Here is a 22,374-nt window from a genome sequence, read left to right on the forward strand (position 1 = left end):
TTCCAAATAGATTATTAAAAAACAATAAACAAGAACATCAAAATTTTCAAACGCCGCTAGAATAGATGGCATAAGAACGGAATTCTACATAATGTGAACGATGCAGATAGTTATGCTATCTAACATTGACGAACAAATAATGCATACAAAAGAATTACATACATTTTAGCAATACACGTATTAATATCCATTATTTTCTCTTGAATCAATGTTTAAGTTTGCCTTCTATTTGATATTGAATCTTAGGTTTATACTATCTATGAATTCTTATATTTTAGATCATCATTCATTCTGTATTAAAATCTATTATTCATTGTGAATTCATAGATTTTAAGTCCATCTTTGAATTTTTAGTACGGTTAGAATATTATAATTAATTTAAATTTAAAATTAAAAAAAATTGATTCCGATTTCTTAGAAGGATTTAAGCATTCTTAATGGCTTTTAATTCCCATAGAGGTTTGGCCGAAACGCAAATAAAAACTTACAATCAAATAAATAGTGGGTTTATTGGCCCTCTTAAAACACACACGATAAAGAAGAACTGTAACAATTTGAATTCCGAAGATAATTGGGTAAACTAATCTTAATCAGGAGAAACAGATACATGATCGTTAGGAAGTCTTTTGCTGAAGAAGCCATAATTCATACAACAAATTGTACAATTTTTTGCGATCAAGGTGAATAATTATTTATCCCATTTTAATAAAGATTTCAAAATGTGCAATAGCCGTACATTTAAAAGTAGATCTTAAATTTAATATTTAGCTGCTAATAATAATAGCTGATAATGGAATCCAAATTTTCTACTTTCTTATTCTTTTTCTTGCATAAATTAAAAATCAAAAACAAATTCCAGTTGAAATATAAAATTTTTAAAAAATCTGTAGATGAGTATACAGAATTGACAGGTTCTCTATTGAGGCAGAGCTAAAGTGCTTAGCACTAGTACCCAATGCACCAATGAAACTTCAAAAATGTTTTCTATGATCCATATAAGCAGCTTGCATCGAAAATTTATGTGGAAATCTGAAACGTAAAATCAGCTATCTACTTTACATATTCATTCAATGCATTTTGAATAAATATATAACTTCCAGTAAAAATGAATTATTTTTATTAATTGAACATTTTTTATTAACATATTTATTATTTTTATTTTTTATTAAGTGAACATTTTACTGAAAACATGCATTTACTTACACAAAACGCCCACACACACAGTTGTTTTTAAAGGCTTTTCGAGTGCAGGATGTAGCGCTTCACAAGTATAAGTTGATCCACTTATGTCTCCCTTAGGATAGAGTGTTATAGAACTCATAGTAGAATATAACTTCTCTCCTTCTCGTCGCACTGTTGTCCGAGACGCTTCTGCAAAGATATACAAAAAAGAAGTATCAATGTTTTGTTCATACTGAATGAAGAACTAAACAAGTAAATTAAAAAAAAACACTTATCTTGTATATGCACGTGTAAAATTAAAGTAATCAACTATATATCTTAAACCTTATATTCTTCGTTTTTAATAGTTAGTAGGTGTAATGTTTCAGAAATGCGTTAAAATTCTAAGATCAATAAATCACAGGTACGATAAATACAAAGATTTATTGAAAAAAATATAATTTCTTAAAACACTGCAGCTAAATCTAAATAAAATAATAATAATAAATTATATTGTTTCAAACTGCTTTATTTTTTAGATAATATTGATAACTTCTCTGAATTAGTATTAGGAAAAGTCTGCGAAAACTATGCCCCCCCCCCAAGTCCCTCTCGGTACGTTATCAATTCGAGCAATGCCATACTCACTCGATGTATGTAACTCTGCATGACATTTAACATCACGATGAACATTCTCTATGTTAACTTATGACGTCACGCTCTTTTTCTTCTGCAGGATGTACAACTGATTACAATATAAACCTGGTATCTCTGATGTGTATCACGTGAGCATGAATTGACTTCATTTAAGTTTCTTTGTCAGAGAGAGTAGTGGTATATAGTAGTATACTCTAACAGTAGATGCTGGCTCAAACCTTTTACTGAAAATTGGCTACCTGTCTACAGATTAGATATACTGCATGCTATATCCATAAAGTCAGCTGGGTTAATTTTCGTAGTATGTTTTTAAAACTTGCCGGAAAGAATTGATTGAGGCTAAAATTAAACTTTTCATACTATTTCAAATATAACACTTTCAATGAAGTGTTCTTTAAAAAAACTAAGAAGTGACCAACGAAATTCGACTTAGGAAAGAAATCCTTTTCTTCACTCTACATCTAAGTTGTAATTGTCTCAAGCCAGAGGCTCTCCTTCCTAACATTCCATTCCATTTAGTGTTGTCTTTTTTCGTCAAATAGTTTGTGATGTATTGTTTCTATTGATATTTTCAATTATATTACAGTTTCTTTACAAAAATCAACAATGCACTTAGGCTTTATAAAATCAGAAAAATCTCCAATTCAACAAAATCTTCAATTGGGCTCAATTCAGAAAGTCCTTTGGATTTGTATTTGGCGCTCTAAATGAATATAGTAGCGAAAAAAGCTCAGATTCCATTTCACCTTGAATATGGCATCCTCTAGTAGATTCTCCATAGAATAGCTTCACAGCTTTCTCTTTCGAATCTTCACTTCAACAAGAAATTTATTCTATATTTATGTAAAACTGTAATATCTACAGTTTCAATATAAATTTAAATTCTCGTTTTTTTATTATATATATATATATATATATATGAAGCGGCTTTTGTAATTTTGTTTAAAATAAGTTTATTATATAAAATATTTTCAAAACAGTCGAACAAATAGCATCTAAATAACACCAATAATGTTTTATAAGCATTTTTCCAGAATATACTAATAAAAAATATTACTGAAATTCCGAATAAAAATTCTTATCTTTTATTCTAAGTTGAAGTTTAAAAAAAATTTGTTTAAGTTTCAGAACTGTATCTCATTAAATTTTGTAATGACAACAAAAATAACAAATAATACAGCATTAGTATTTTTTTCCTTTCGAGTCAAAAATTATTCCCTTAAATGCAAAATTACGTGTAGCTTCCAATGCACTTTAATATTTTTAAGTGATCAAAAAAAAAAAAAACAGATATTACGAGATTTATTTCTTATACTTTTCGCACATAAAATTGATACTGTCATTACAGTCAATGAAAGCCTCACACATCTTTAATACATTAATGTTAAAAATTCATAAAACTGATATTCATTTTTATAGTAATATCTGTTATTGATACTGAAATTTAATGTAATGAATAAATCACAATATAATTGTGACATAAATGTTAGTTTTTCATTTTGAAATTGTTATTTTACATCATAAATTCACTATGCATGATGAATTGTTCTGAAATAACTTTCAGTGATGGTGGGTTTTAATAATTCACAAAATTATTTCCAGCAGCTTTATCTTATTCAGAATTATTTTTAGACATTTGCTTCCGAATTCGGAGAAATATTTAACTTAGTTGAAATTCAATAAATACGTTACCTCTAGATTTAAAATTTTCAGTTTCATATTATACGTATTAAATAAATTTAAGAATTTTTCAGGACAATACTCCTCATACTTAATGTTTTATCTGATAATTACTTGTCACCATTCAGTATGATGGAGGTAAGGTTGCTTCTAATTTAACTCTTGTTTATTTTTTTTTCTATTTTTTTTGTCGTTTTCCAATATAAAAGGCACTTTATTAAATCTATTTACTTGATGAGGAACAAATATCTTGCCGAGATCTCATCTTATATAAATTAATAACTCGAAAGTTTAAATAATATTTATATGTAATAAGTCAAAAATTTCTACCAAATTAGAAGGCTTCATTCCTATTTTTCAGTTGCTTTAACATTTTAAATAAGGAAGTAATAACGACAGAGTAAGTCATTAAATGATCCGAATAGTCATGGTCCCGAGCATAGTCTTCGAAAACGCATCCACTATGAATTAAAATGACCGTAATGTTTCTTTGATTGCGATATAATTACTTTATATTCTATTTCCGAGTTGAAGAACTCAGAAATGAACCATTACGCACTCATTTTGCAAGACCACATGCCAAGTTTTCTGTAGCAATAAAAAAAGCAAAACAAAAGGGAAAAAACAGAGAAATATTCTAATGATATGTCTTAGTGTGATTTCTACATCATGTTGCGCCTGAGAACAATAACTCAACAAATGACTAGTGAGCGGATTCAATTCAGCACTTCAATCTGCAAAACCCATTCTTACAACGAACACAGTATGCTTTTCATTACAGTTTAATGGGTATCCGAGAACCCGCAGGTTACATAGATGATTATTTCAACAAAAGATTTTTTTCTTCATAAATTCAATGAGTTCAGAACAACAAAAGAATATTTCCGGACCTCCTCTTTAAATTCAAATGACTGGGGTGCTCGAGAATATTCAGGAAAGAATTTATTTTGGAAAATCGCATGTATGAAAGGAGAAAAACAGTGGAGAATGTGTGGAATAATACATGCTCGTTCTTTATTTCGATTGTAAAGTCATTGTCTTATGGAAGAAAACAGTCGACTAGAAAAGGGGAAAAAATAAATAAAAAAACAACAACAAAAGAAATGTGTATGCAAATGGCTCACACAAAATGAATGTGATGTATATTTCCAAATTTTTATGAACCATCTAAGCAGTTTTGTTCCCTTTTTGTATTTCACGGATGCGTTAAAATAATTTATATTCCAGTTTGGAAGAAATAAAATGTAACGGCATTATTTTGAATATCGCTTTCTATGCTAAACTTTTCTTTTTCTTATGTTTTCAGATTTAGAATAAGAATTCGCCATTTTTTATTCACTTCTTATTGAAGAGTGATTATTAACATACATCAACACATAAAAGACCTAAATTTTGTTACATGCCTCTAACCGTTCCGTAATGCAAACATTTTTACATGAGGTGTCTTGGAATGCATAATTTATTTAAATTTTTGAGTTACTTGTAAATATGCACTTCAAAGTATAAGTGGCTGCATTACAAATAGGAAAAATAAACGTAACTCAAAAGAAGTCCTGCTGCTAAATGTAGATCCATAAGAAAAGTTGATGCTCTTTTAAAATACAAAAAATATGCATGAGCCGAGTGCATGTAAGGATACAATATAATACTTCTTGAAGATGTGAGCGTCTTACAATTTCGAAGTTTGAATGTCTGCATTCATAAACATATCTGTTTTGTTTGATCACAACAATAATTTGAATATATGCAACACAAATCGACTTCTGAAAAATTTAGGAGCTAAAAAAGTAATGCATTTTTCCAAAATTATTCATTTCCATCATGCTTTCTAATATCAAATGGAAAATATTTTTACTTATAAGACTTTTAGATTATATGTGTTTAGTAAACATGTAACTATACTGATTAATTCCTTATTTTTATACAAAATTCACTTACCATTCGATAATCAACTATTTTAAAAAGTGCCCTTAAGATTACTAAAATTAATTTTGAAATGCAAATTATAAAAAATAAAAATTAGCAGAAAATGATAATAAATTTTTTTTGTCTGAATACATGTCAAAAATTTAAATGAGATAAATATAATGCTCTCGATAAAAGATAAAATATCGATTCAAAATTATGAAATGAGTAAACAGGGCTCTTATTTGAATAATACTATTTTTGAATTCTAAATAGCAATCGCGTCTAATCCATTTTGTATTATATCGGTAAAAATTTTCCTTGTTTATTTTCACTTCAATAGAAACATTTTTAAATAAAAATTTTTACCTCTCAATAGTCATCTTAAATTTAATAAAAAATACATTTTACATTAATTTATAATTTATTTATGCATTAATTAATTTTTATTATTATTCATTATTAATTTTTATTATTATTCATTATTAATTTTTAAAATTATTTAATTTATTATTATTGAAATTTTATTTTTAATATAATATTTTTTATAAAAAATAATACATCTTTATTAAATTATTTTTGGCACAATTTTTTATTGGAGAATAATATATTTGTCATGTTTAAGGAAAACGATAATACACAAATGAAGGAAACGATAATACAAAACTTCAAGAAATGAAGAACTGTTTAATTAAAAACACGAGACTTTGTGATAATCAAAAGAAAATTAAATATTTGGTAGATTTATTCTATTTCCATAAGTTTACAACAAGCTTGTGGACATGAACAATCACATATCTCTTCTATTACGGATTTCTAAAACGGTCAATTCAAAATAAAAGGAAATATTTTTCGAAGAGTAACATTTTCGAATTTCGGAAGAACGAAAAAAATTAAATTGCTGCTTATAGTCTGAAGATGAAAAGTTACTAGGTCCGCTTAAAATCTTCTGAAAATAAATAGGATGTTATAAAAGTGTCTTGCGCAAACCTGGAGCGCTCCTAGTAATCAAAAATAGCTCTGGTGTCCTCAGGAGAAAAGCCAGAGGCTGAAAATGAGCTTTGCGATGGTTGAGTTTCCAACTGATACGAAGCAGTTAACTGAGAGACAATTGTGAGCAATGATTCCCAAAGGCTTCTTCTCAAAATTATCTGCGAAATACTGGTATCGGAAGCAGAGGGATAAATTTACTCTTACTTATGATAAAATATGTCTTGTTTATGATATCGCTCATTATTGCTTGAAATACATTTTATTTATATTTGAGTTACTAAAAGATTAAAATGCGTAGTGAACTAAACAAGAAATGGGAGTGCATGAAAGTTTTAGATCTTGTACTTTGTAAAAGTTTAAAAACTTATTCTGAAGCAGCTTTAAATAACAGTAAATTTACAAAACGATGAACAAGTAAATAATAATTTAGTTTTCGTTACATTGCAGAGTACAATTAAACGTTTAAAGTGTTTATCGGATTTCGCGTCTATTTTATGAAACAATTCTAATACAAATAAATATTTTTTAACGCATTAACAACATTATAAGTATTTAGTTTAGCACATTTGTAGTATATTAGAAAGTAAGATACATGACATAATAATGATACCAGCATTCTAATTGTCAAGAATTCACGTTCCAAATGTTCCAAGATTTACTGTATAAATATTCATTATACGAAAATCTTATCAATTTCAATTATAGCTATGGTTTCCGATATAATTATTCATATAAAACAAATTATATATTCATATAATTTCGTCTTTTCCCACTATAATTTTGAATTGAAGAACGTATTATTATTAATATTTTTTTCAACCTGTTACAATTTCAAATTCAGTATGACACTCATTCTTATTACATGTATGAGAGCTTTATTTCTTCCACAAGATATATTTGGTAGTATGATTAACTATATGTTGCATATAGTTTCATCATAAAACAGTTAATATTCTTTTTAAATCGTCTTAGTAAAAAAAATAAAATCCTGTTTTCTCTAAATCAATATTTGTTATTGAAAATGATAAATTTCCTTAGATAAGTCTGAAACATCTAATTGCAGTAATAAGTAAAATAGGTTGTTTACCAGAATATATGAAAATTAATTTGAAAACATATTCCGTCATATGCTTAATATTTATATAAGGTGCTTCACATTTTTTGTCACTAATTTCAATGACAAGTAGAACAGGCTTAAAAGACTTCAAGTAGATGATAACGTAAACTGCGAAGCACCGGGCAGTGGTTCTCAGTTTTCAGTGGTGGCGGGGAGGTCGGCAGTACACAAGAAGAAGGGGTTCTCAGTTTGAGTGTTTCCATGGAGTGAATGTTGCTGGACATTTTCCTCTGGAATCACATAAGCAACTTCATTTGTGTTAACAGTTTCGTCGATTCTGATAAGGATCCTCGTCGTTCTACATTTGAAGCTGCTACAAGAGATATATTTAGATTGGATTTTTTAATAGCTTGTCGATAAAATATATTACAGCTTCCATAAAATATGTTATATTTTTTCATTCTACCGAACTTATTTTTCATTTTTTTCAAGCCACAGCAATTACTGTTCCTATTACACCATCGCTAAATTGTGATTATGTATTGTATGGTTTGTGCTTACACATTTACATTTGCATGGAGAGGTTGACATAAAATATATGGAATTTTATGGAACAAAAGGGTTTTATTAAGTCAAAGAAACATTTTAAAGCATTTGATGGAATTTTATACGTGCAAAAAATCAGTTTTTCTCGATTTCAAGTAAATTAAACTTTGTGCGGCTTGCCTTGAATCGGCAAAAATTTCCTTCGAATAAATCTGCTTAAAGATAAAAGATATTTCTTCTGAATGAGAGAAATAAAATTTGAATGCTTCATAAAAAATTCATTCGAAAATCTTTTTGCTAAATGTTAAAATATGTTTCAAATATTTTTATTAAATCTTTTCCTTAATTCTAAACTTCTTTTCACCCGCGTATTTCTATTAAATTCAATTGTTTAGTAGAAACTTCGTTAAAATATTCAGTTAAGCTATTCTTCCAGTTTCCTGAAAGCGTGTATGCCATAAAATAGGCTAAAGAAAGCAAACGAAGGATGGTGTGCACTTAAGGATTTAAACTTAAAATACTTTTACTGATATATGATACATAAGATTTTTCTTGAATCTTTTTTTCTACAGATTTTTCAATCCTTTTGATAAAGAATATCAGGATTGGAAAAGATACGTTTCAAAACGTTTTAAGCTCTCGAAAGGAAAGCATTTGGAAGACTTATGTTTTCACTTTGAATCTGGCAGCAGGAAACGAAATTCAATTTGGAAAAAAAACAGTTATTCAGAGAAAAGAATTGAATTTTATTTTCCTGTCGTAAAATGAGTAAAGGAACATCCAAACCACAAAAAATGTAGTATTATTTTTCGCAAGACAATTTTTCGAAGTCAAAATTTTAAGGAAGACAAGAAATACTATTGAAAAACTCTCCTGACCAATGGGATTGCTCCACTCGAGTCTTTCTCGTATGCTAACTTGCACATAAGTACATTACTTACAACTTGTGGTCAAAACCAATTTTGCCTATGAGTTTTACTAGTAGATACATCAATGGATTGGCAATAATAAAACCCATGTATTTTGTGAGTTTTTGATATTTGTTTGGAGACTGCCGCAAAGAATCTTCAAAGAAATCAAGTTTTATGTTATCACCAAATTCAACACAATTATTTATTCAAATATAAAATCGTTTTTTGTTTAGTGTTTGTTCTTTGTTTTCATGAAACTTTAAAAGTTCATTTTAAATTACAGTGTCGAGAATATGCTGACAATGAAAATTATTTGAGATATTCTCTGGGCTGAATAATGAAGCGAATGCAAAAAATAAATAAATAAACAAAAATAAAATTAAAATAATATTAATTTAAAAGGAAATATATTTTTATTCATTGTGAATAGTAATATGCATGTAAAAAATCTTTGAAAATATAGTTCATTTTATTGTATTTTCATAACACTACGAAGAACAATGAAAGTGCAGATTTTCATTGATGTATCTTGTTCATTGATGTATTTTATACATATCTATAAATTTGGCGTAAGGATTAATAATCTTGATTATTATGCTCGCATACAAACAAATAACAGATACACAGGCATATTAAGAAAATGGTACTCTCGGAGTCAGAAACATAGAAATTGATAAAAATTTGAAGTCGAAATTGTTGAGGAATACAATGTTTTCTCAATATATACCCACTGCATGAGAAAGTTTCAAAATAGAGAAACATGGCAGTTATCTGCTGTTAAATAATTATGTTTACAAAATTGAACTATTAATAATTAAAATTAGAGCAAAATTTAGAGTTTCATGGACACTTTTCTCTATAAGAATTAGAGATATCTGACATGTAACTTCAAACAAACAAGCTAAAAAAACAACTTGATTGACATTGTTGTATAAAATTTTATACATTAATTCAGACCACTTTCCTTAGAAAATCCTTTTAATACTTCCTAATACGTAAAATTATTAAGTACAGATACATTTATAATACTACAATGAAGTCTACATATGAATAGAGCGTGAGCTAATTATCAAAATATTTTATTCAATTGTTGAACAGATGGGTGAACTGCAAAATCAAAACTTAGAAAAGTGCACAAGCATCTGAAACTTGACAAAAGAGAGAGAGAGAGAGATTTTTTTTCAATGTTTGCTATATCCTGACAGGAAATATGTATGTATCCTGAAAAATAAGATGAAAGCCTTAATTGAAATAATAATTAATGGGTGATTTCGAATATGAGCTTCAATAAAAGTAAGGCAACAAACAAAGTTCGAATAAGAATACTAATTTTGTCGGTACCAATTTAATTGTTTTCTCATGACTCTGAAGATTGTACGATGAACATAAAAAACGCAGCTTTAAGGAATCACAGTTTTCATACAATACAAACCATTGAAGTAATTTGCTGGTTAAACAATAATTGCACTTTTCAAAATATTTCCGTTGAATCTTTATAAATGCATTCTAATAAGGCTGTTTATATTTCAGAATAGATCATTAAGTTCTTCGATATAGGTGTAAAGAAAAAAGGTATGATGTTCTTATTTCTACTTCGATGAAATTTCTCACCCGTTCCTTAAGTATGATTGATTGAATACCTGATGCGCATGCTTTGTTCGTTAGAGACACAGATGAGTTTGGGAGACAGGAAGGTTTTCTGAGAGTTTTCAATGGCTGATGTTTTTGAGGAGGTTAGGGAATAGTTTTTAGCTTTAAATGAAAACATCGGCTGTTAAAGTATTCTCAGGTACTTGGACTTGAATGATCTTTGGACTGAGAGGACAAAATATTGTATGAGATTCTTTGTTATCACTTTCACATCAAAAATCAGGATCATTTTAAGGACAACAGCCGGTACAATTAATTGGCTTAAAAATTTGATGATGAAATTTTCAGTTAACATAGCTGTTTGTAGCAAATTAACGTTGCTATAACAACCAGCCTATCATTAAGTAAACATTTCATCTATTATACTTTTATGCATTTATTTAACGTATATGCATATATTTTAATTATGTATCCATAAATGATTATGTCACACGAGCGAATAATGAGTTTAATATGAATTTAGATCTTTCAGTTATTCAAACAAGTTCTTTACGTTGAAGATTTTTTAATTAAAAATTAGGACTTGGAGAATCAGATATTTTGAATAATTGAATTAAGAACAGACATTGAAAAAATGGTTAATCAGTCTCTAGATTCGTGTCTACTTATTTAAAATTATTGATGAGAAAAAAGGACAAGTCTCCCAGTCCCATCCAATGGTCTGATTTTAAAAATTTTGGTTTAATATAAAATTTCTAGATATATCATCAGTTACTACCTTCTCCTACCTTCAATTCTGCAAAAAAAAATTCACAAAACTTTGGTGCACTTTCTCTATGGCGAAGAAACTTGACAAAATTCCCAAGCCACAATATCACTTAACTATCCAAAATTTTTATTTCATATGAAAGCGCATAGCACTGTATAATAACATCATTCTCCAGTTTCGAAATATTGCAAAATAAAACTTTGTCAGAGACTCAGCTTCAGCAACTGGAATGATTTCGCCACTCTATTTTCCTAATAGAACTAACCAAGCAGATTGCTCTATGCTTATTGTGCAAGTATAATTTTAAATAAAATTTTCTGTTTTTGAGATAAGATGCAGTTATTCAGAGTTAGTTGACATCGCTAAATTCATACTATTGATAAGCAGATCCCCAAAGGGAATTAGCGCAACACAAAATTGCAAAGGCAACACATTACAAAATATTTTCAATATTTATACAAAAGTAATTATTTTGCAACTTCTAAACAGGATGTTATTCTAAATAAATTAAAAGTAAATATTTCAGCATCTGTTAGCATTTCCTTGTATATTGAGCATTAATTTATTATTATTATTATTTCTAGTTCTCGAAAATTTTTCATTTCAAATTCACGTTCAGTTCTCAAAAACACAAATTAAAGAGCTCCAATCGTAAAATTTTGATTTAATGTCTTGTTAAAAGAATTATATTTTTATCTTCTTTAAACTCTCTGCTACGCTCTTTAAAAATCAATTGCCCTTGAGTAGATGAAAGAATTTTGATAATGATCATTTCCTCGGAACTAACAATAATTGATTAGCTTTTAAAAATAAAAACTCGTTTTTACATAATGGTTTTTCTATGTTATAATTAATTAGCTTCTTGAAAAAGTTTTTAAAAAATGGCTTTCAAAAATAATTTTATCACCTGATAAAATAATATCAGTCAATATAGTTATAATTAAATTTGTTTTGAAACGAAATTTTATAACTCAAGTATGCGAATTTGAGAATACAATATTTTTTATTTGTTCATAAAATCTTATTACGATACAGCTGCTTTTTTAATATTTGAACAGTGAAATATAAAAAAGAATCTAATTTTTAAATTAGTTGTTCAGTCTATAGTAATCTCTTTTATACTAGAATAGTTGTGAATAAGATATATGTTTTTTAATAAATCACATTCAGAGAGTCAACTGCTAAGATTTAATAAACGAAGAGATATTTATTCATATAGATAAAGTTAATACAATCGAAACATTTACTCAATCATTAACCGAAAACCTGATTTTCATACATTATTTTCTTAACTTTTGCCAAGTTAAAGCGGATTCTTTGAAACCAAAAGTATTGAAATACTTTTATATAGAAGATATATTTTTTTCTCTTTATGATATGCATTTCTTTTCTAAATGGAATATTAAACCATACGAAACAATTCTGTCAGGAGACGAAATAATTGTGTGTGTTGTGTTCTATAAATAACTCCATTAATATTAACTTACATCATAATATTTCTCTTTGTTCTTTCTTTCTCAGTGTTTCAGTATTGAATTAACTGAAATCAACGATTCATTGAAAAACCAAAAATATGTCGGAATAGAGAATTTTGAGTTTTTTCATACTAGCATTCATTGTATTAATTATGATATTAAATTTCCTTTTTGCTATAAGAGAAAAGCTTCTTTCTTAAACTTTTTTTATAATTTGTAATGGTTTATAAGGGCCGAATTTATTAATGTTCAGGCGAATACAATCTGTTTATTATGCTTGATAAATATAGCTGCTTTCTTATAGTTCAAGAACTTGCATTGCCTTTTTTTTTCTTTCTTCTTCTTCTTTGCGAAGGGAAACTAGACATCAAAACCTTTGATTCTGAATTTCGAAAATGCTCAATAGCGAGTTCTGAGGAAAAAAAAAAAAAAAAATTGAAAGAAATTTCATTTAATGCCCTTCTCATTGTTGTGGTGAATCTAATCTCCCTATATCTAGTTTTTCTAACCAAGTCAAGGTCGAAGAGTGATGATAAACAACAGGATGTGGTATTTTCTGTTGAATAAAGTGAGTTTGTAGCACTAAAAGGACATCAGATGTAATATCTAGATAGTCTGGCATGGCTGAAATATGTGGCGTTAGGTTGAATATTTGGATGATTTGCAATAAAAGTTGGTTTGCAATTTTGTTCAGCTTAAAAAAATTGGCATGTAAAAGCGGCCCGGCCACAACAAGTAACATAAGTCAATAACAATATATCAGTAAACCAGTTTCTGAATAAAGATGGAATAGAGTATAACTATAGAGTAAAACCTGTTTTGTTTATCAATGCAACAATCATAGAAAGCGAAACACACCGGCAGAAGATAAAAACTACTGAAAGTAAAACATCAACTTACCGTTTGCAAAGAAAAGGTTGATAAATTCTAAAAATTTGCATTGCCTTCTAAAAATGATAACGATAATGTCATGATAAATTTATTTATTGAATTGTATACTTCTATTGGTATTATTCTATTCTACTGTTTTATTGAATGGTATTCTTCACATGGCCTCACTGTGAGAACTGTTGTCAAATAAAAGTCATATTTTTGTACTGATATATTTTAGATGGCGATAAACATGAATATGATTTGGAAGTTGAAAAATGACTTCTTCTAAAATTTACTATTATTTCTATATTATATTTTTTCTTCTTTCTTCCTTTATATTCGTCAAAATGCGTAAATAAATTATATTTTGTAGTTACTATAATTCTGATTCGTTTAATTTCCCTATAAGCAAATTGAAAATTATTTTTAAAAAACTGTTAATAATCGACGTAACAACTCATAATTAGAATTTTTCATTTTGTGTCGGAATTATGAAATATCAATAAGGGCAACATTAAAAAAAATCAGTTTTGAGATCATTTTATTTAGTATTTGTAGTCGAAAATTTATATGAAAATAATTGTTAAGAAATATTAATTGTTCATAAATTGATGCCATTTATATTTTTTAATTAAAGTCTTAAGGTCTATTTAACTTTAATTTAAAAATAATAAAAACCTCAATACAAAATGTATAATCTTTTTCATACTGAATTTTATAAAATCTTATTCAGTTTCTTAATTATATGAAACTGCATTTCTATCTTTTATTTCCTTGACCTATATTAAAACATCTGAAGAAATGAAATAACTATTTTGTTAAACTTACGAGAAACAAACACGAGGGTTATTTGGAAATTAAGTTCCGAATCCCCGCAGCTAATCGAATGTCGCGCGAACACTGAAATGCGTATACGCATCCACTCCCGGCAAGCCCTGAACGTCAAACGACGCCAATTGCATTAGTATTGTTGCATTGCGCTGTTAGCAGTGGCATTTATAAATGTTTAAAACAATTGATAAGCCCGCCGACTGTGAAATAGGTCAATGATTCGGTCTTTGGCAGTACGGAATGTTTCAGCAGCTGAATTTCATCAACAAATAAGTGAGGTATATGTCCCCAGTGCCATGAGTGACAGTAAAGCACTTAATGAACGATAGCTTTTAAGTACGGATGAGAAAACGTTCTCGATAAGCCGCGGTCGGGCAGACCATCAGTGATCACAGAAGATTTGGTGAATACTGGGACGAGTAGAATCGTGAAGACACGATTCACAATGTTGTCTTTAGAATTGAAATTTCCGAATATGGGTAGAACAACTATGGACAAAATTGTTTCCGAAAATTTGCAATTTCTCAAATTGGGCGAACGTTGGGCTCTCAGGTGCTTACTGAGGAACACCTAATGAAAAGAACAGCTTGTACTATTGATTTATTGGACAGCTGTATTAAGAAAGGAGACAAATTTTAGAGAACAATGGCACAAAGGACGAGACGTGGGTTTCCCACATGGCTTCAGAATCTATGGAATGGCTTTACATGACATCACTAGTCAGAGACAAGGCCATGCAGATAATCTCAACAAGCAAGGTTATGGCAACCGGCTTTTGAGATAGACATAGACTCTTGTCAGTCGAATTTATGCAGAAAAGGGCAACAATAAATGTAGAAGATTGCTGCTGTCCCTTGAATAAACTTCGATGTGCAATACAGAATAAGAGGCGAGGCCTTCTGACGTCTAAAGATGTTTGCTGCATCCCAATTTCAAACCACATTCTGCCATTCACAGCCAAATTTGATCAGATCTTTTGTATGGAAGAGATTGACTACCTACTGTAAAGTAAAATCTAAGCCATTTCCAGTTGTTTCGCTAACTAAAGGAGTTTTTCGGCTATAAGCTGTTCGCCATCATAACGAGGTGAAAGAAGCAGTTACAACTTGATTATCCTCACAGGCGGCAGATTTCTATGACTTAGGCATACAAAAGTTTGTAAAAAGTTCTGATAAATGTTTAAATAAATACGGACAATTTAGAAAAATAGAGAAACATTTAAAGAATTAAATAAAAAAAGTTTTTTGAAAAAAATTAAGATAGTTTATATTTTATAAAATATCGAACTTTATTTTTTGAATAACCCTCTTAAGTTTTCCCCAAATTAAAAAAAAAATAAATAAATAAAATTCGGCAAAATCAGTTTCATTGATGTATTATTTGTTTCATAATTAATAAGTTTATAATGAAAAGATAGTTTACAGTTTTCTTTAAGGCCAGCTAATTATTATCTAAATTCCCGAGTATAATATTATACAAGAATCATTTGAGGAATAATGTAATCAGTAAATAATGATTGTGCTTAAATATAAAGCCTTTTCAGAAGTCTGAATTCGTTATGAAGCTTAAGATTTAATAACCATTCATTAACTAAAACTAAATAAATGCGTACAAGCATCCATTCGTAACTAATATAACGGGATAATATTGTCATACGTTTGTCTATCTTCAGGACGAACATTATATTCTTATACCATGAAACTTTTATAATTTCAAATAGGTTATTAGAGACCATTCATGGCAAAATCGTATAAAGTCTGAATGGATATTGAAAAGCACAATACTTATTAATATACGGCGAACAAAAGTTTGAATGACTACATTTACAAACTTCCGATATATACTTAACATATGCTTTTGATTAGAAATTTCAATTATCTTTTAAGAATATCGTCAATATAAGGGAGTTTAGAAAATATTTTGTAAAACACTTTTAATATTCTAATACTTGAAAACAAGTCTGCTTCTGCATAAATAAAATGATATGTTTTAAGAAATGTGTGTTAGCAGTCAAAATAATATCTTTTAAAAGTTACATTAATAATAGAGAAAAATCTGGTTTCCGTAAAAACTGTGAATTTTATATTTGTGTTTTGAATTTTTCCCAACAAACGCATTTTAAAAAAATCTGTTTTCCATGGCCTAACCAGAAGCTGAAACTATGCTGAAAATTAAGGTAGAATATGCTAAATTATAATACCTTTTTTAATAAAAACACAAATCTATGAATCCACTAGCTTTCTCTTGACTTTAAATTTTAATTCCATTTCATAATATTCGGAGCATTAGTAAAGCGGTGTTTTTCTTGCATTTTTTTTCAAATTATGGCGAATTTTTTGCTTCCTACAAGAAAATTTTTCAACGCATTACTGAATTTTTTATTCTTTTATTTTTCATCAAAAATCGTTACAAGCCCATTTATATTGGAAAAGAATAAGGAGATAATTTATTACTAATTACCCAAGGCATTAATTTAGAAGGATGAATAAAAATGATAGAATAATTGGGCGTCTATGTTCTGTAATTCCAGGCTAATCTAGTGTTACAAAAAATTAATAAAAAGCTATGCAAACTTAAATTCCTTGAAATTTCTTTTGCATCTTAAAAATGCAGATTCTAATTATTTAGTCAATTTAGGAAATGCTTTGCTTCTGCTTATATTAAAAGATAATTTTTTATTTTATATTTCCACGGATTTATATTTGTGTCTTTACCCGATTTTATAATTTTATGGAAATTAGCAGAAGTAAAAGCAAACATGTTTGTATTTTTCAAATATGAAAATTAAGGATTTTTATATTGATAGATTCTTCTTAAAAATGTTAATTTTCCTTGATAATTCATTTTAATTTAATGGAAAAATAATCAGTAGTTTTAGTTTTTTAGAAGAGTACATAATTTACTGTAGGAAATGGAGATGGAAAAATTGGAGTTAGCTGACACTGATTTGAACGACACTTACTAACTATTTATATATATGTATAAAATATCGCTTATACCAAGTTTTGCATTAAAGTTATATAGCAAATATATCTTTGTATAAATAAATATACAAAAAATTATATGAATGTTAGAGATTAACTAAATGTTAGTACGGAAAAACTTACAGAATTTTATTTCAGGCTGAATGATTTTCATTACAAATACAAATAATTTTTGCTGTTGAAATCATATACTTTCTTTTAAAAATAGTGCCAAAAGAATGAAAAGACATATATTCAAGCAATTTACTTTGTGTTTTTTTTGTGTGTGTGTATTTGGAAATAACACATGTTTTATGATCTGGAATTACCAGAATTTTATTTTATCGACTGTGGAAATGAAATCTAATCAGTTCATATAATTGTCCAGCGCCGTCTGTAAAGCTTGGCGGAGTTTAAAAATATCCCAGCCGAAGTGAAATACCATCTTCTATTTTGGCATCTAATTACTCAGACAGGTGCTATTTTATACGTGCAGTAAAGCTAAGCACAAATAAAAATTGTTTATGGGTTCGTAAACTTCATGTTTTTTTAACATTTTTATGCTGGAATGCAGCAAAGATGAATGATCTAAGGTTTGCAATTTTTATTTTGCTGATTGATCATATTCTCATTTCAGAGGACACTTGGAAGTCAATTCTATTATTTTCTTTCAGCATCTTTTTTTATTTTGTATTTGGCAATGTATTCTGTTTTCTGTTAATAGATCAAGGTATGTTTAGTTTTCAACTATTATTTCTTTATTTGTGTGCTGTGTGCTATGTGCTTTTTGTTCATAAAATTTCGAGTCTTTATTATTTAATTTTAACTATATATTTACATTTAAGGAATATTACAGCTTTTTTTTTATTTCTGAAGCATTCTGCAAATATGCATGAAATAAACTACTACAATTTTAGTTAGTTAGTCTGTGACAGTCAGAAGTAAGACATTGTTAACAAGATAACAAGTCATCTAGATGGGCACAACTTCTAGTTTCCTATAGTTTTCAAAAACCGTTTCGTAAATCATGCTACTGTGAAGCTGTAAGACTATAGTCACGGTTGCGTTAATGAAGTCTGTATTTGTACAAAATCAGAAGAACAGCAAAACCAGACAACCTTATATAATCTTGATTAGAATCGAGTTAATCGCAGAGTGGTTTGTATTCAATAATTACCATTTCTTTCATTTATAAATGGTTTCGTTAATGGTTATAATGATTATTATAATGAAAAAAGAATGAAACATAAAATCGTTAGTCAAATATTTTACTCTTTATTATTTAGCAGATTTTCTTGACATTTTTTCGTTAGTGAATTCATTCAGTATAACTTAATAAATGATTCGATACAAAAATTCATTAGATGAAATAGAATACAATTATTTCTGTTTATCGTATTAATATAAATACTTTTTAACTAAATTAATAATATTATTTCTTAATCTGATTATATATATATATATATACACACACACCAACATCCAATGACAATTTACAAGACAGAAAATAATAAACAGCAATATTATAAACAAAAAGCAACACAGCATACCTGGCATAAGTTCGATGTTTTTCCTATACCACTTCAGGATTGTTGCAGGTTTGCTGGAGAGAGCCTGGCACTGTAAAACAACTTTCTCTGCTTCACGAACTTCGATCTCACTCCCGTCAGGAAGGTCATTTATCGATAGATATTTAGGTGGAACTGTAGAAAGTAGAGATAAATATTTATTGAACTAAAAATTATAACAAACTTAACATTTCAATCAGAAAAACGACTTAGAAAATTTTTGAAGTTAGATAAAGCATTGAAAAACACATCTGTTTTACATATTAGAACAGGCAGTGGAAGCGCTTTATTTTTTCTTGCCTCTATCATATAGGGAAGCGAACGGAAAGTTATGTCAGCGTATATGTGAAATTATTTCCAACACAAAAAATTCAACCTCTTTACGAACTATTCACTTTTTTTTTTTTTTTTTTTGTCTTTTGAAAGTGGGTTTTCATGATCAATTTTAGCTGTGGTGGTAGTTTCAACATTTCCTGGTTCATTAAAACTTGCAAGCAAAGAACTTGATATGATATAATTTAGATTATTTTTAAGATGCAAAGATAATGCTTCACAGCTTTTTCCATTAATTGTTATACCCATTATATGTCTACCATATCAACACTGCTTTGAACCTGCATACTATTTTCACTGCAACTTTCAATAAAATGGGTAGATTTCCTTTTCTAGATATACATTCATTTTTAAAATTGATTAGTTTTGCATACCTGAATACCCGGTTCGTTGGAGATTTCACAAATAAACTGCATTAACCCCAAACAAGAACACATACATCAAATTATCGTGTTTTTTCAAGTATAATCTGAAATTAACGTCAATGCCCGATACTGTAATACAATATAAAAATGCAAGGATCTCATTTATATCTCAAATGTTCCCTGATCCCTTAGATGAATAAAAAACAATTTCTTCCCAAAATAAAATTCTTATTTATTTAGAAGATAGAGAAAATTGTACGGTCAAAGGATTAATAAAGTTATAGCTTGTTGCGAAATTTAGACGCTTTAGAGATACTCGTTAATTACATTAATTATAACTCAATTGTAATCTGTAGATTATCACTAATCTTCTTTTTATTACCAATTAATTTTCGTCCACTTATTTATGTTTATTGTTGCGAATTTACAAGATTTTCTTTTTAAGAACGAAAATGTTTAATCGTCATCATTAAAAAAAAATAAAACAACCGATAGCAGCTTTTGCTCTTACGAAATCTATACACATTGTTTCTCGAAGTAGAAGAAAAAAGGAAACTTTTTTTATTTCAGTAAATAATGATAAAAAGTAGAAATAATAATAAAATGATTGCTTTTTATTTCTCTTGTGGAAATAGCTAAATCCTTAAAAAAATTCCAATTCTAATTCCAAAAGTAACAATATAGAAATCTTACGGAGATCTTATACTAATCTAGGTTACAAAAGATATTTCAATATTTTTAATCAAATGAATTAACTCAACGTCACCTTTAATTTTGAAATACATTTTATTCATACTAGAATTTTACAGCTAATATAATGAAATCTATGTTATTTTTTTCGCTAATCTCTAAATTAAATAAATACTTTTTATTTATTAATGGAATGGATTATGGTTAAAATCTCCTAAAATAAAATTTTTTTGCAAATGAATAACATTTTTTATTTTCATTATTTTTTTAATTAAACTAAATATTTGCAATGAATTTCTATTTATAATTATAAAAACCAATTCTACATAAACTCCTATGTAGCAATATTGCTTATTTTTCTATTTTCAACGGTTTTTCATATTTATCTTCATATAATATTATTTATAATTTTTCATAAGACTAATTTCCTTGCTATATTTGATTTTTAGTACTTATAATTTAAAACACAAAAAGTAAACACAAATAATAAGCTAATGTTATTTTACTCAAGTAGCAAACTACATAAATGGGACAAATTTATAAGAAGACCTTTTTGTTAGCCGTTCTTGACAGTTTTAAAAGAAAAGGTTGATTACCATAATAGTAATGAAAAAAATATAAGTTAGAAATCTCAAATAATGGAACTGCTTTTCACATAAAGATTTTTAATTAATCAATATTTCCCCCTTAAAATAATTCTTTAAATGGTATTATTTTGCCTGAAAAATCCTTTTCCAAAAAAACTTTATACTTTAAGAATAGCGAAATTAGGGTTTTAAGAGTAAGTTGGTTTATCGCTGAAATTTTACCTATCCCCTTACCTATTCTCAGCGTGTAGCATGCTATATCCTACTCTCTAGCAGTTAAAAGCATTTAACATGATTTACTTGATTAGTTTCATAAATTTAGCAGGGTGCTTTTGCAATACATAGGCGATTACTTCATATACGTCTAATAAATTCAAACCCACGCTCCAAAACTGGTCGAGAGGCGTAATTTAATTACACCCCTAACTTCTCAGTGTAACTTGAAGTGTAATCAGTAGCTGCTGATATTCTCGTCTGTATAATTGTAGTAATACTAGGATATTTATGATACTAAGAATAAAACTTTATAACTTAAAGTAAAAATGTTTTTGAATTTGAATAGAACTTAAAATGTCTACCGCACATTGTCTACTTTAAATCAACGGAGCAGTAAAAAATTAACGAAATTTTTCTGTGAAGTATTTTTGATAAAAAATAATTACTTTGAAACTTACATTCCTAATATAATGTTTTATTTGATCGTATCGAACTGAACTCGTGAGTCTTTGTGTATTATGTGAATGAAATTCAGTTCACTATTTTCACGTACTGCTGTGAAGTTTTCGAGCATTTGGCACTAATTTATAAAATTGTTTAATTTTATTGACTTTTTTTAATATAGTCTCCCATAATATACAAGAAAAATAAAGATTAAAAAACATTTTTGGTAAACTCGAAAACAATATTACATATTAAAAAACAAACCTAAATAAAATTCATTATTTTTATTCCTAGCTCTTATTATACGTAATATTTCTTTTCACATTTAATCTTCTCAAAAGCAGTATTATACATAGAAAAATATTTTGTTCATTTGTGAAGTGTTTATGAGAATTACAACTGCGATGTTTATGCAAAAAACATGCATTATGTATATAAAAAATAAGCATGAATATTTGCATATGCACTCCTATAATAAGATCCTATCTTACACTTATTAATTTTAGAAATATGCAATATCGAAGAGCTCTTTTTCGTAGATGTAATACCATATATTCAATAACAAAAATAATTATATTGCTTTAAAAAATAATTATCGTAAAAATCCTTTTCCTATTATTCTTTTCCTTCCAAATAATGGTAGTATTCGATTATGTTATGTGATGTGTTTCTTTGCTAATTTTTTTTTACCCCACGGAACGTGTTCTTATTAGGAACTCATTACACATGTCTGATCCACAGTTTAATTGCTGGTAATCTA

At 28.0% G+C, this 22,374-nt stretch overlaps 1 protein-coding gene across 1 annotated transcript in view; it reads right to left on the minus strand.

Annotated features, from left to right (window-relative positions):
- LOC129958649 (nephrin-like) overlaps positions 1-22,374 on the minus strand; it is a 658,065-nt gene that overhangs the window by 299,338 nt on the left and 336,353 nt on the right. Inside the window, exons 5-6 of the mRNA XM_056071256.1 lie at positions 18,962-19,114; positions 1,204-1,371 (exon numbers count right to left, since the gene is read on the minus strand). Of these exons, the coding sequence (XP_055927231.1) occupies positions 1,204-1,371; positions 18,962-19,114 (321 nt within the window). The remainder of the gene's footprint in view (positions 1-1,203; positions 1,372-18,961; positions 19,115-22,374) is intronic.

This window comes from Argiope bruennichi, chromosome X1, assembly GCF_947563725.1.
Source record: "Argiope bruennichi chromosome X1, qqArgBrue1.1, whole genome shotgun sequence".
NCBI classification, from domain to species: Eukaryota; Metazoa; Arthropoda; class Arachnida; order Araneae; family Araneidae; genus Argiope; species Argiope bruennichi.